The 16,216-nt window shown below is 33.2% G+C and overlaps 1 protein-coding gene across 1 annotated transcript; it reads left to right on the top strand.

The window, feature by feature from the left end:
- The first annotated feature begins 1,868 nt into the window (after positions 1-1,868).
- LOC143630987 (uncharacterized) lies at positions 1,869-2,987 on the top strand. Its single transcript, XM_077099857.1, has 2 exons — positions 1,869-2,187; positions 2,593-2,987. The coding sequence occupies exons 1-2, from the start codon at positions 1,869-1,871 to the stop codon at positions 2,985-2,987; spliced, it is 714 nt and encodes a 237-aa protein (XP_076955972.1).
- The last annotated feature ends 13,229 nt before the right edge of the window (positions 2,988-16,216 follow it).

Below are 16,216 nucleotides of genomic sequence, written 5' to 3' on the forward strand. Positions count from 1 at the left end.
AACATGTGGGGAAATCCTAATACACATCTCACATTAAAACAAACTTTACAACATCAGCCACAACATAGTTTAAAGTTACATGATAAACTCAAAACAAACCTTAGTTAAGCAAATGTTAATCAGCTCCCTCGAATCATCATCATTGTCGTCCACATATGTAGCTTAACCGTGACTTCTTTTTGCATATAGTCAGCAAATCTTTGAATTGCTTCAGTTAGCTTTCCTATACCAATGCAGAAAGATTATCATAAGCAGCATGAAAAAAACTTGTTTATTTCCCATTTGAAATTGTTCAAATAAAAACAATGGTATAAAATACAGGTACACACACTACAAATCCACTAATTTGGAGTCAAAATTCATAGAATCTAACCTCAAATCATACCGGATTTGATTTGAGTCCTACCCATTATTATCGAAATCTGGCCGAGCCAAATGGCCCATATTGAAAGCCGTTCAAAATATAAAATGCATGGTTTGAAGAACACCAATATCAACAGCTGAAATTCTCATGGTTTACCCATGCTTGTAGCAGAAGTCAACTGCACCAATCAAAACAAAATTATTGAAAGCAACCTCTTCAAACAGATAGGGCTCAGAAAACCATCACAGCCTTTCTAGAGCCCAAACGTACGAAAATGCATTTCATCGAACACCCCATGTGCAGTGTATATAAGGATTTAAAAAATGCATTTTAACCAAAATAGTAGCAGTTCACATCAGTTATACACTGATCTATTGTTTAATATGTTAAATCCCAGAAAACCTTATAGTAATTAGCAAAACACTAATCATTCCCACCACGATTGTTGTAAATAGGTAAAATAACCATAACAGAAGTTACCTCCGACAACATGAATGAGGAAGAGCTAGCGAATGGATCTAAACACAGTGTCCTAAATACCTGCACGTTTATAACTAGTTAAAGGAAAGCTGATAATTAACAAAAACATAACAGATAAATGTAGTTGTTTAAGTCAAAGAATAATTAAGACTACATAAACTAACGTAATGGTGAAGAAAAACCTTTAATCAGAAATAAAAAATGCATTCGAATCAAGGCTCACCTTCTCAATCTCAATTAGGCTCACTGTAGTTAGGGATTGCGACAACCACCAACTACATTTCAAGATAGAACGAACACAGTCGCCGTCCACCGTAGCCGCCATAGACGGCCGGAAAGCCGCCGACAACGCAGGGCAACAACTCTTTCTCTCTCTCTAAGAAACATGAAAACAGGCTCTCGATTAAGGCTTGATTGATCATGGTGGAAGGAAGAGGAGGCAGAGAAGGTAAAGAAAAGCCGGTAGACAAACCAACAGAGCAACACATGTAAATGATACGTAATACGTGGAACACACGTGGAACGAAAGCAGGAGGTTATATTTACTGAAGCCTAAGGTGCAGATTATTAAAGCTGGTATAACAAATTCACCAAACGGTACAACTCGCAAACCATAAGTAAGTTACAAATTAATATATAGGATAATGAGGAGAGCATCCATAAATGACAATAGCAATAAATGACAATAGCAAATTAATGTGTTCGCTTAAGAAGTAAAGCATGTGCAATATTCAAGTCATCAAATTCTTATCTATTTGTATGTAGAAGACGTGCTAATTTTCAACCATTAGATGAAACAACTTGCTCCCCTTAGTGCAACAGGGTCACACATTGTATGATACATTCCTTATTTTGATGGCAATATAAATATGAGCATGTGATACAAAGAGTAAATATAGTCATTCATATAACCATTTACAACATTCTCTTAGAAATCACATCCAAATGCTTAATTAAGAAATGTTGGATAAAAGTATCACGATTGATACCAAGATCAAACAAAGGCGTGCAAAAGAGAAGAAAGATGGGACCTGATCGAACAAAGGCGTGCAATGAACAAGTCCGAGAGCTAGTGGACGCGGGAATTATACGCGCCATCCAATACCAAACATGGGTCGCAAATCTAGTCATGGTACCAAAGTCAAACGGCCAATGGCATATGTGCATATACTTCAAAGATCTAAACAAAGCACGCCCAAAGGACCGTTGCCCATTTCCGCTTAGAGGTGGATGCGTTGGTTCTGTTTCGCTTCAAATGTTTCTTGGAGGCCTACAAGGGGTATCATCAGATCCATATGGCCACCGCCGATCAGTAGGGATGCCAACGGGCGGCTTTGGGCTGGGTATTGCTAATCCCATACTTGTACCCGATAATAAAATTTAGTCCCATACTTGGCCCATTACCCGTCGGGTATGTGTCGGGTAATTACCCGTCGGGTATCGGGTATACCCATAGATTGTTAAAAGAATTTCGTTAGAATTTTTAAGTAGATTTTTTTACCATTATGGTTATCGTGTATATTTTTATTTATATATGAACTGTTACAATATAAAATATGGCACATTACGTCTATATAAATGTTATCATAGTAAATAATGATACTATAAGTTTTGTAAAACTTTATATATAAACTTGATAGCATATAAAACATAAATAATACTTTTAATATATATCTTAAATACAAAAGGTTAAGAAAAAAAATAAAATTAATAATAAAAAAATTTTGGGATTTTTTTCGGGTATATAGTTCGGGTAAACAGGCATTTGTTTGGAATAGCGGAGGGTAAGTTCCTAGGTGTGATAGTCACCAAGGATGGATTCAAAGAAAACCCGGAGAAGGTGGGAGCCATCATCAAAATGCCATCATCCGCCGCCTTAAAACAGGTCCAGACACTGAATGGTTGCCTTATGGATTTGAATAGATTTTTGGCAAACCACGCAGATAAATCGTTCCCGTTTGTGTCTACCCTCCGTAACTGCCTCAAGAAGACGCAGTTCCGCTGGACCCCAGAGGTGGAATCTACTTTCCAAGAAATCAAGTCCCGAATGATCGAGCTCCCCACGATGACCGCGCCGCTTCCGAAGGAGCCACTAACATTATATCTCTCCGCTTCGAATAGGGCGGTCGACACTGTACAATGATAGACAGGGAAAAGGTGCAAACCCCCATATACTACGTCAGCTACACACTAATAGACGTAAAAACCAGATACTCTAGAGAAACTGGTATTCGCACCAGTCCAAGCTTCACGATGCTTGCACAGGTACTTCAAGGACACTAGGTCAAGGTTCTGACCAATTACAAGCTGTGCAATGTGCTTTGCAAATCAGAACTCTCGGGAAGGCTTGCAAAGTGGGATATAGAATTGGGAGAACATGCGATAGAATACAAGCCAAGAACCGCGATAAAGGGTCTGGTGCTGGCTGAATTCATCGCAGAAGTACCCATAGCACGGGAAGAAGACTGTCGCCAGGAATTAGAAGTTTACGCGGCATAAGATAATGAAAACGTTTGGAGGCTTTCCACGGACGGGCCTCAAACGGTGGTTTAGGAGCTGGGCTAAGAGTTGTGGATCCGGAGGGCCATGAATTCACCTATGCTGTTTGCCTCGAATTCGAAAGCATGAACAATGAGGTAGAATATGAAGCCTTCTTGGCGAGCCTCAGGATCGAATAGAAATTGGGCGCTAAACACTTGGAGGTTCATGACTCCATGCTAGTGGCAAACCAAATTGAGGGGTCTTACGAAGCAAAAGATGAAAAAATGGCTTTATATCTGGCCCAACCAAGTTGCTGATGTAAACCAACACCACATGCAAAGCAATCCACATCAAGGGTAGTGAAAACAAGCAAGTTGACACCCTAAGAAAGCTGGCGTTGGTAAGCTTTGAACACCTTGAGAAAGATATCCTCGTCGAGATCCTCCGCACTCCTTCAGTTCCCACAAAGGAAGTATGGGTTATCACCACTTCCAATGCATCTTGGATAGCACCAATCGTCAACTTCCTATCCGCCGGTATCTTACCCGAAAGAAAACCAAAAGCTAGGAAGATACGCTTTAAGGCACTGAATTATCAAATTAAAGATGACAATTTGTATCGGCGATCTTACCTAGGACCGCTTCTCAGCTTCGTTGACCCGCATGATGCCAACTATCTCCTAAGGGAAATCCATGAAGGCATATGTGGGATACACGTAGGTCCGCGCGTGGTGGTAGCAAAAATCATGAACGCGGTGTATTACTGGTCAGGCATGCATGTGGATGCCGAGAAACAGATCAGAAAATGTGGCACACGTCAACGCCATGCGCCAAATACCCTCTGTCTAAAGAACAACTTGATACCGATCACTGTCGCATGGTCATGTCAGAGTCGGGCCATCGACATAACAGGCCATTTCTAGAAGCGTGGGGGGGGGTTGAAATTCTTGAGTCGCGATCGACTGCTTCATTAAATGGATAGAAGCTAAGTCAGTAGCTACTATCAACACCGCCAACGTGAAGAACTTCATATGGGAGTTCATTATAGTCGATTTGGCTTACCCATGAACATATTCAGCGATAACAAAATGCAGTTCACCGATTAGCTTATCAGATCCTGGCTCGTAGAACTGCAAATCTCTCAAACTTTTACATCCGTTGCGAATCTGCAGAGTAATGGGGAAGTTGAGCGCGCCAATCACATCATTCTCGATGGAATTAAACAGAGGTTAGACCATTACAGATCTGTCTGGATAGACCGGATTGCGTATATCTTTTGGGCCCTCATAACACAAAGGAACACAAGCAACGCTAAAACGTCATTTAGTCTAACTTATGGCACAGAAGCTATGGTCCTGGCGGAGATAGGTATACCCTCCCCGTGCATCCTAATTGCAGAAGAAAATAACGATAAGTAATGGTGCATTGATTTGGTGCTCCTAGAAGAACGAAGAGAGTTGACTGTGATGCGTGAGCACAATTACAAGCGCCAACTCTAAAAATATTAGAATGCCTAACTTAAGATCTGCGAGTTCAACGCCGGAGATTACGTCCTCCACAACAATGAGGCATCTAACGCTCAAGCGCTGGGACAGTTATCGCCAAATTGGAAAGGACCTTATCAAGTGACTAAGGTCCTATAAAAGAGCGGTTATACGTTAAACAAACTCGATGGTTTCATGAACTTGGAACGCAGCGCAATTGCGAAGATGTTATATGTAAATCGATTTCATTTTATGTAAAAGGGATATTGGTTTTTAACACTCCCAACTTTCACCTGTTGACTAATACCACTCCCGACTTTGATTTTTTACCCACCACTCCTGTCACACCCCAACCTAAGGCGGAAATGCCAGGGCGTGAGCTGATTGCTCACAGCTTAAAGGTACTATAATAAACAAAAATAACAATATCTGTTAAGTAAATAATTTCAAATAAAGGTGCTAAAATTATCCAAGCATACAAACTAATACAAAAGAAACATATAATCCAAACAAATTTAAATAAACATAGTCTTCATTGTTTCCCTAAGGTCTTTTCTAGATGTCTTTCACGTCAAACTTCAAGTCAACTGAAATTCTGCATATTCATAAAAAATAGATAGAGTTTGTCAACACTAGGTTGAGTGAGATTATCACCAGTTTTGCATGATATAATAACAATATAAATAAATAAGCAATACTAAATAAATGTGGTAATAAACAATCAAACCATAAACAAATAGTGTGCCAATTAACCATGCCTCACGAACACGGGCTGTGGCTACTATGACTACGTATCACTGTGGTTGTCGGTTTACCATCGCCAAGCGAATCGGGCTTTGGTTACTAAGACGGTGTATGATCATACTAACATGCTAGACTTTTGATGAACCTCTCTGGAAATGATAGAATATAAGCATATAAGCAAGTAAAACATAACATTTGATCGAAATACACACTGTCACACCCCAACCTAAGGCGGAAATGCCGAGACGTGATCCGATTGCTCACAGTTCGAAGATACTATCATGAATATAAATGACAATATCTAATTATTTATTTTATTCTAAGAATACACACAATATCCAAATATAACAAAATATTCCAAATAAATAAATATAAGGTCTTTCTAAGTGTCCATACTTCAACTTCAATTCTTTGGCAACCTGCATATGCGTAGAAAACAGTGTTTGCTAACAACACATGCTGAGTGAGTTTATCACCAGTTTTGCAATAAAATAATGTTAATATAATAAATAAGAGAAATAAGCAAAATGTAATAAATGTATAAAATCAAACCATGAGCAAATAAGTTGTCGATTAAACCATTGCCAAGCAAATCAGGCACCGGTAAATCAACCATGAACAAATAATAATAAGACAGTTGCCAAGCGAATCGGGCGTTGGTCAATAATAAAGAGAACCCTATACAAGGGGATATGCGGTACCTCTCCGAACACGAATGCGCACAAGTAAGCACATAAGAAGTATATTTGATTAATCACACACAATTACACGTTTCTGATTTTTGATATATATATATATATATATATATATATATGTATATATATATATATATATATATGTATATATATGATATACACATATGTCCCCAATACATTGTGAAAATTGAGTAAAATAGGTGGATGATAAAACTCATCTTAGATTAAAGGCAAGTGATTATAACTAAGAATAAACGAGTTAATGAATAAGCGAGTCATCCACTACACGTCAAACAATATAAACGATCTGAACCTGAAACTTTGAGATATGATAATATAAAAAAAACGAACTCGTTGCCACTGGAATAAGTCCAAATGGATGTTTAGAACTCAAGTTATGTTATATTTAAGATTTAAGCGAGCTGGTGCTGACCAGAATCTGAACAACGAGTCAGAAGTCGGGTTTCGGTCAGTAGCCTTAAAATTTCGTTACAAGAATAAAGTCTTCTTGACCGAACATTGAATCCGACCAGAAGTATGAGAAAACGTAAAGTCAAACAAGTTGACTGATTTGCACATTAACGAGTTTTAAACGAATTGACCAGTCAACACCCTTCAACCACCAAAATTGATTGAAGATTATTGACTAGGGAATACGTATGAATGATTTCTATGTTTAAACTTACCTGGAAAGTGAAAGGATCAACAAAAACGATGAGTCAAAAGTCCATGCATAAGCAAAAAACGAACAAGCATTGTATCTTCAACGAATAATAAAAAACTGAAGGATTTGATGATGATCAGAGGTAGGTGACGGGTGGGATTAGTGAGTTAGGGTATGAGGAAGTTTGTGGCAGGAGAATTATGATTTGTTTATATAGAGATTATAAAAACGAACCATATTTAGTAAATTTACTCGTTTAGGAAACCGAATAAGAGTTTAATGACCAAATCGATGAAATAAAGCAAAAGATTTCATGCTTGATCAGTAAGCTAAGGGTATGGACTTGTATTTTAGTTAATATCCTTTTCTTGGACCTCAATTCACTCGATTTATGCCATAAAATAAGCGATTTACATGCTAAAAACGAACTATGAAACGAAATAACTTAAACGATATGTGTAGAGGCACCATAGCGCCGCTCGGTGGGTCTAGGCCACCCCAACACGTTGTGCTCCGGCCAAAATGAGAGGGAGTTTTATTTTGTACATGTTTAGTCCTTGTAGTTTGTTATTTAGTTAATACTTGAACATTTTAGGAAATAAGTAGAAAATAAACAATATGTAAAGGATAAAGGGCCTAAAGTGAACATTATGAACTTAATTACTTATAAACATTTGATTTTAATTTATAATAAAGATCCCAAAATATTCTGGGTTGAGTTAAACGCAAACGAATACGGGTTTAGAAAATCCAAAATGTTACTGTCTCCCCCACTTTAGGGAATTTCATCCCGAAATTAAGGAAAACAAAGGATCTTCGTTTTGAAAATAATTAAACTTTTAAGGAAAATATCAATCATAGAACTTCTAATAACCGAAGCAACGCTTCAAATGACAATCCGATAAGAGCACTTATATATAGGGTGTACCAGGGGCGTATCCACCATGTCCTTATCATCTCATCATTCGTACCGTTACCCAAGCTACCTTAGCTTCTAAATCATGACCCACAATTGTACTTAATATGATTTCCATGCGAGAACTTGGATAATTATGTTACGGACCATAATTACTCTTATCATCGGATGGTCCGCATAACTCGTTCCATCTTGTGGATTATAAAACATTTAAAACCATCGTTTTGAAAGGAAGGAAACGTTTTGATAACTTTAAATATAAATTTAAGAGATGCTTAATAAACATTCAATTTTGATTAATAAAATAATGTAAGTTCTAAAATATATTTTGCTTATGAAAGAAGAGTTTTGGAGATTGAAAGGAAATGAATTTCTTGAAACAGATATTATTATGAATTTTGATAATCGAGAATAAGGAATTGAGATATAGGTACAAGATTCTAATAAGTCTACCTTGATGAAAGGAACTTTATTCAGGAGATGAAATACGTAAAAGTTTAATTTATAATAAATCTTTAAAATAGTTAATAACATGTGGAATCTTTCAAGATCGAAATCATTAGGAATACAATTTTTTTCAATCAAGAGTATAGTTTAAACATAATTAATGAAAATTTTGACGAGTCGAGTTTGATTAATTTGAGAACTTATGAGATTAAAGAGAAGTTAATATAAAGTTATAGCTTTTCAAGTTGTGATTTTGAGATGAGATTAATTCGATTAAGTTATTCTAAAATATTATAATAGTTAGTAATTAATAATTTAAATATTAATGAAAATGCGAACATACCCGTACTTGAATTAAATTGTTAATAGATTAAATTAGGAAATGGATATTTTTGAACCACCGAGATCGTCCTATTCCAATTAAGTTTTAAAATTAGATAAAATATAAAGTGAGTAATTGAAGATATTAAATTAGATTAAATTGGCAATTCATGGATTTTTTCTTTTTTCACAAAATCGTTATAAATATTATGAAATATGTAAGTTGAATTATTTATAATGGAAATTTAAGTAAATAATAAATTCTAAATTGATTATGATACCAAAAATAATATGTGAAGCACAATAAAATAAGATAAACACGAGTCTAGAAATGCATGAACCACCATGACTATTCTAACACTACGAATTTATCATTTAAAATGTTCAATTTTTTTTCAAGATGTATCAAAAATCAAAGTGGGGAGTTGAAATATTTACAAACCAACATTTAGTTTCAAATAATGACTTAATTAATAAATAAAGTGAGTGATAAGTTTTAATAGGGATTTACCAAAAAGTCAGTTTTAACGGTAAAAATTTAATTAGTGGAAGATTTAATTTAACAATGAAAATTAAATTTGAATGATGAAAAATTTAGTTTAATATCAATAAAATTTACAATATTTGAATTAATGTAACACCCTGGCTAGAGCGGAAACGCCTGAGTGTGACGTACAGATTGCTCAAACACACGTGACACTATTAGGTGACCATAATAACATTATTTCATTTAAATCTTCATGTAACACAAGTTTATCAAATAATACAAGTTGTAACAAAGAAATAAACAAATGCTAAGTTGTTCTATGAATATCCTATAGGCATGCTATGTGTCTTCTAACTTTCATCCTCGTATCTTTACACCTGTAACATATGTATAAAATAAAGTCAGCTACGAACATAGCTGGTGAGATTCCCACAGTTTGATATAATACGTAAAAATCATACAATTCATTGACAAGTAATAAACGAGCAAGTAAAGTCCCTTCCAATTGGTATCAACCAATGTACTCAGGTAATCACGCAAGTATGGTCCTTTCTAGTTGGTAACAACCAACTTACTGGAATAATGAGGCCCTTTTCCACTCGATACAAATGGACCTGAGTGCAAAAGGGGGGGGGGCGTATGATCATACTTATTGAGGCTACCATGTGCAAGTAAATTCAAGCAAGTAATCAAGTAACACACAAGTCCATATAGTGAATTGTAGTTTGTAATCATAATACTTGAATTTGTAATAGATACATATGCTACCCCAAAATAGGAAAACGTTTAAAAAGGGGTGGTGAGAAAACTCACCTTAGAGATTGATGTGTTAAGGTACTCCGAAAGTGTCGAAAAGATGGAAAACGGCAAAAGAACTAAAAACGTCACAAAATCCCAAAAGAGGGATCCGCACTAACTGTGATAAATAAATATGAGACTTAATCGATAATCTTACGGGGTCATTTATTGTATAAACTTATTTTGAGAGTTAGATAATATTTTATTAATTTTATAGCTTTTGATTATCATATTAATATTTTGGTTTTAACTAACACTTGGTTAATATTATGATATAATTATTTTAATGGCAAAGACTCGAGGCTTGCACATTTGAAAAACTTGAACTAAGGTTTATAATTCGAAACTATAATTAATGATTTAACAAAATGATTTTTGACAAAATAAAGTTTACTTTTAAGATTAATGCATGATTGTTAAATTGTGATTTACGAAAATGACAATTCGGTTTTTAAGTGCAAAAAGGTGAAATGTATTTTATATTTAATTTATATAATTTTTATTTAATTTAAAATGGTTTTCAAAATTTAATTGATTATAAATAATTAATAAAGAATAAATAGGTTTGTTAAAATATATTAAAAAATATAATGTCTGACTCGGGTTTCGAACCCAGGTGCGTGCATCACGAGCTTAGTGAGTTAACCTGTTGATCCAGATGACACATTCGTTGTAAACATGACTTTATTTCTTATATACATTAAGAGTTTCAAGTTATAAAGCTAATTAATAAAATAAAAAAAAATTACATGGTTAACTGGGTTTCGTGTAACAACTCGGATTTTTTTATATTTATAAAATATATCCATTTTTCCTAACCCGTTTTCGTTTTCGAGAAATTTAATCAATAAAATCTATTAAATTAATTACATTATAGTTTTTCTTTTTCTTTATTTATTATTTTATATTTGAATTATATATAAAAATAACCCTTAACCCAAACCCAATAACAAAATCCGTAACCCGTATCCATTTAACCATGAACCGTGACCCGTTTAGATTACTTGGGCCACAATTATCGATGAAAACTAGGAATTGAATCACGTATATGATTAAGCTTGCCATAATCGGCCAAACCGACATAGTTAATTAGGAAAACAAGATCAAGAATTATACGAATTTGATTATGAACCAAACCGTCTTAAACCTAAATTGATTATATAAATCTAAGACTGATTATAATTCTATTGCCCTCATCTGCACCTCCTCTATAGCTCGACGATCAAAACCCCTAACTCTAATTGCATTACAATTGGCCATAACCCATCTGTTCGACTTTGTCTTGCCGCCGCGACCGGGTCTTTTTTTTTATTTTCGTCGTCAATTACGGTAATTAAAACATGCCTGCTGATCGTATTTCATCAATAATCATAAGCCCTAAATCAATTTAAATCAATGTTTAACGGATTGAGAGATGATTGATTTAGGGTTCTTATTCAAAATCTAGGTTAATTAGTTTCTGTATATAATAACCAGTTTACATGCAATTACCAACTGACACCCTAGCACAGATGGCTAGGGTGTGGGTGTTGAATTCATGAACCGGCCATCGGCGCGGGTTCGAGTCCCGGCCAGCCGATTTTTAGTATATTTTTATATTTTTTTTATTTAATTCTTTTAAATGAATTATAAAATATTATAATTAATATTTAATATCAAATAAACAATATTTTATTTAAACCGATATCATAAGTAAGCGTCTAGTGTCAAGTAGTTTCGTTACGAGTTTTTGTGTATATATATACACATCTTATTAATAATAAATCATTGTTATTTTATTTACAACCGATACTAATATGAACGTTTCATGTCATAAAGCGTCTTTATGTATTTGCTCATATTTATTGTAAATATATGAAAATATGTGTACATATATATATATATATATATATTTATATATATATAGGGTTAGGTTAGAGTAAAACCCACTTGATTTGTAAAAACTCTAGAAACCCATTCTCAAGCACATGTTTTTATTTAAAGATTAAATCTTGTGGTCCACAATTAAAGTTAATAAAAATGTAAAAGTATTTATATTTTCTCTCTCCTAAAAACATATATAAAAATTACTAAAATAATGTAAAAAAAATAGCAAAACATTTTTTTTATGTTTTCGATGTTTTGTATTAAATGTAACAACATATATTACACGTAACAAAAAAAAACGATGTTACATTGGGTTTTCTCAACTCAAGAAGGTTTTCAAACTATACTTCTCCTATATATATATATATATATATATATATATATATATATACACATACGTACATACATATATATATACATATATGTATTATTTTTAAAACAAAACTATAATAAACGTACTAAAGGTGTTAATTATATTTTAACCATCGAATTTTGTTAAAATATAAATTTTATGTTAATTATATATTTAAATCGTTTATCATTATATATCTCAACTCATATTTATTCAAAAAACTAATTATTCGTAAGTTCGATTATACGATAAACAATGATTTTATAATTAAACGATAATAAAAATATGTAAAGATCAATCGTTCAATCCATAATATACCAATCATAATTGTAACCTAAATCACATCGAAATCTTAAATTCTTTATAAATATTATATCATTATAATTCACTCGTAATATCATTTAATTAGGTTCCTTGTCGGTAATTCTCGAAGAGTGTGATTATCGTTTTTGTTGTAAACATTCCCGTTTGGCTTAATCGATTAGGTAAGTTTTATCATTCCCCTATTTTACTCAATTTTCACAAACATTTTGGGGACATATGCGTATATCATACTATACATACATATCTATATATACATACACATCAAAAATAGCAAACGTGTAATTGTGTGTGATTAATCAAATCAACTTGTTACGTGCTTACTTGTTTATGTGCGCATTCATGCTCGTAGAGGTCCCACATATCCCCATGTATTGGGTTCTCATACTATTGACCACCGCCCGATTTGCTTGGCAACGGTCTTATTCTTGTTTGCTCATAGTTGATTTACCGGCGTCCGATTCGCTTGGCAATGGTTTTAATCGACAACTTATTTGCTTATGGTTTGATTTCATTACCGCATTTATTACGTTTTGCTTATTTATCATATTAACATTATTTTGGTGTCAAAACTTGGTGGTAAACTCACTCAACATGTTTGTTGAGAAAACTCCATTTTCTAAGCATATGCATGTTGCCTGAGTTGAAGGATGAACACTTAGAAAGACCTTAGGATTATAATGAAGACATACATAGATTTAGACTTGTTGCATTTATTTATTTGAATTGTTTGGTTGTATTTGATTATTGTGTGTATTATTTGAACAAGATAATTAAATAGATATTGTCATTTATATTTTTGATAGTATCTTCGTGTTGTGAGCAATCGGACACGCCCCAACATTTCCGCCTTAGGTTAGGGTTTGACAGATTGGTATCAGAGCCGAAGATTATAAGATAGGTCGTTATAAATTGTCCTAGACATATGTTAGGAGCCCTATACGTGTTTATCTGAACTGTCTTATGTGCTAATTAATAAATTATTTACAGCTTGTTTAGATTAATTATTTAAATTGTATTTATCTTGTTTATTTGATGCACACACACAAAAATTCCGAGGTTATGCCTCAACTTTCAAAATATTTTTAAATCCTTTTAATTTTAGTAGATTACCTTTTATTCCCGTGTTTTGTTTTGTTTCTTCACCTTGAAGCATGGGGGTATGACAAATGTCGTACAACCATAATTTCAAGTGGTACCCGCAATTTAAACGGTTATGTGGTAAACATAACCGGCTAAACGGTTATACTTCCAAATTGTGTTTTTAAAATTATTTAAATGCTTAGTTGGGTGAAAAATCCATGGAAATCCATGGGCACTCCAACTATCCATTTCTTAAATCATTTTCGATTTGATTTTTGGGTTGGAAAGTATCATCCGGGGTGGTTCTCGAGATACACCAACTACTTATATTTGATTCGTTGATTCGATATTTAGTTGGGTCGGTTAAATGCCATGTAACACTCATGGTCCGAACAACTCCATTGATTCAACAATTCGTTAATTAGTTGTGTCAGTTAAATGACATGTACATGCTCATGGGCTGAACAATTCAATTGTTTATCACACGTTATTTGAATTGGGCCATCAAATTGCTATGGAACGCTCATGGAAGGCCAATTCATAAACTTTATGTTGTTTATTTTGTTGGGCCATTCAAATTGCCATGGAAAGCTCATGGGAGGTCAACTAGTTCGATATGCTTGGTTATTTTATTATTGGAAAAATTTTATAAACATTGTTCATTTACTTAAATGCTTCAAACTCATACATATTATTTTAAATCCCGACTCGTCCTCGAGTCTTCACTAGTACTAATACATACACATACGCATCCCCATGATTTAATATCAACTCATTTCCACAACTCACCTGTCATCTTACACATTTCCATTGTTGGTTCTCATAGAATGTCTTTCCTAAGAATCAACGTTGTAATCAACGCCATTCGCCTCCTTCTCGTGATTGCTGTTCGACTACTAGAATCGACGAAGAGTTTGCTGCTGTATTCCGTTAACCAAACGACCGCCAATCTCGACAAAACTAAAATACACCGAGTAAGAAATCTTATATTAACTCATATCCGTTTAATATTATTTAAATTATATCCATATCCTCAAACTATAAATTTCTAAGTACATTTAAATCCTTATCCTCAACTTTAAACTATAAATATTGTAATATCTCTTGTTTTCCTCAATATCATGATAATTTTCACAACTTATTTTCCACTTTATAAATGTTTATTATAAAAATTCAATTATTATAAATTTTATTATTAAACTAAATTATGTATTCTCTAAATTCAATCTCCATTTTTAAATTAAAATTTTTCCATTAATTAATGCAACTTTTATTATTAAAATGACTTTTTGATTGAATCTTCATCATAAATATTTCTACTCTCTACTTTGATTTTTGAAAATTTTGAACGTTTTAAATGATAAATTCGTAGTTGTTAGAATAGTCATGGTGGTTCATGCATTTCTAGCCTCGCATTTATCTCAATTTATTATATGCTTCACTTTAATTTAGAATTTATTATTTACTCAACTTTCCATTATTGATAATTAAAATTACTTACTTCCTAATATTTTTAACGATTTTATGAAAAAGGAAAAAAATCCACGAATTCCCAATTTAATCTAATTTAATTATCTACCTTATATTTTATATAATTTGAAAGGTTTAATTGAAATAGGACTATCTTGGTGATTCGGGAATATCCGCTTCTCAATTTAAACTAATAACGATTTATTCAAAGACGTATGTTTTCGCATTTTCGTTAGTAATTAAATTATTAACTACTAATTTTTATAATATTTTAGAATATTTTAATCAAATTAATCCCATCCCAGATTCATAATTTGAAAACATATAAACTTTATATTAACTTCCCTTTAATCTCATAAGTTCTTAAACTAATTAAACTCGACTCACCAAAATCTTCAGCTGAACTTATACTCTCGATCTTAAGAACTTCATTCCTAAATAATACGATCTTTAAGGACTCCGCATGCCATTAACTATTTGTTATTTTGGCATATCATTTCATGAATAAAGCTTCCTTTATCAAAATTAATCTATTAGGATCTTGTATCTCCATCTCATTTCCGTAATCTCGAATATCACAATAATATTTGTTTCACCAAATCTATTTTCTTCAATTTTCAAAATTTTACTTTTAAAAGCAAAAAGAGGTTTTCAAAATCTCACGGTATTATTAATTCAACTCGAACATTTATTAATTTGAAATTATATTTAGAATTATCAAAAAACAATTGTTTTCTCTTAAAAATTTTATTTAAAACGTTTTATAACCCCCATGATGAAACGAATTATGCGGACCATCCGAGGATCTAAGTAATTTTGGGTCGACACATAATTACAAAAGTCCTCGCATGAAAATCATAATACGTAGAATTATGTGTCATGATTTAGAGTCTAAGGTAGCTTGGGTAATGGTACGAATGATGAGATGATAAGGACATGGTGGATACGCCACTGGTACATCCTATATATAAGTGCCCTCATCGGATTGTCATTTGAAGCGTTGTTTCGGTTATTATAAGTTCTATGTTATGAAATTTTCGTTAAAGGCGTAATAGTTTTCAAAACGATGATGTTGTGGTTTTCCTTAATTTCGGGATGAAATTCCTTAAAGTATGAGAGACTGTAACAACTGGGATTTTTTTTATTATAAAATATACCCAAATTTCCTAATCCATTTTCGTTTTCGGGAAATTTAATCAATAAAAATTATTAAATTAATTACATTATAGTTTTTCTTTTTCTTT

Source organism: Bidens hawaiensis, unplaced genomic scaffold (genome assembly GCF_021521415.1).
Source record: "Bidens hawaiensis isolate Kalapana, Puna unplaced genomic scaffold, B.hawaiensis_p1.1 tig00005873_1, whole genome shotgun sequence".
Classification (NCBI taxonomy): domain Eukaryota; kingdom Viridiplantae; phylum Streptophyta; class Magnoliopsida; order Asterales; family Asteraceae; genus Bidens; species Bidens hawaiensis.

What these genes read in the sequence shown, in the direction of transcription:
- LOC143630987 (XM_077099857.1), top strand. Translation starts at nt 1,869, where the DNA reads ATGGGACCTGATCGAACAAAGGCGTGCAATGAACAAGTCCGAGAGCTA. An exon ending in AACGGGCGGCTTTGGGCTGG is followed by an intron (nt 2,188 to 2,592) that starts GTATTGCTAATC and finishes TCGGGTATATAG; the next exon opens with TTCGGGTAAACAGGCATTTG.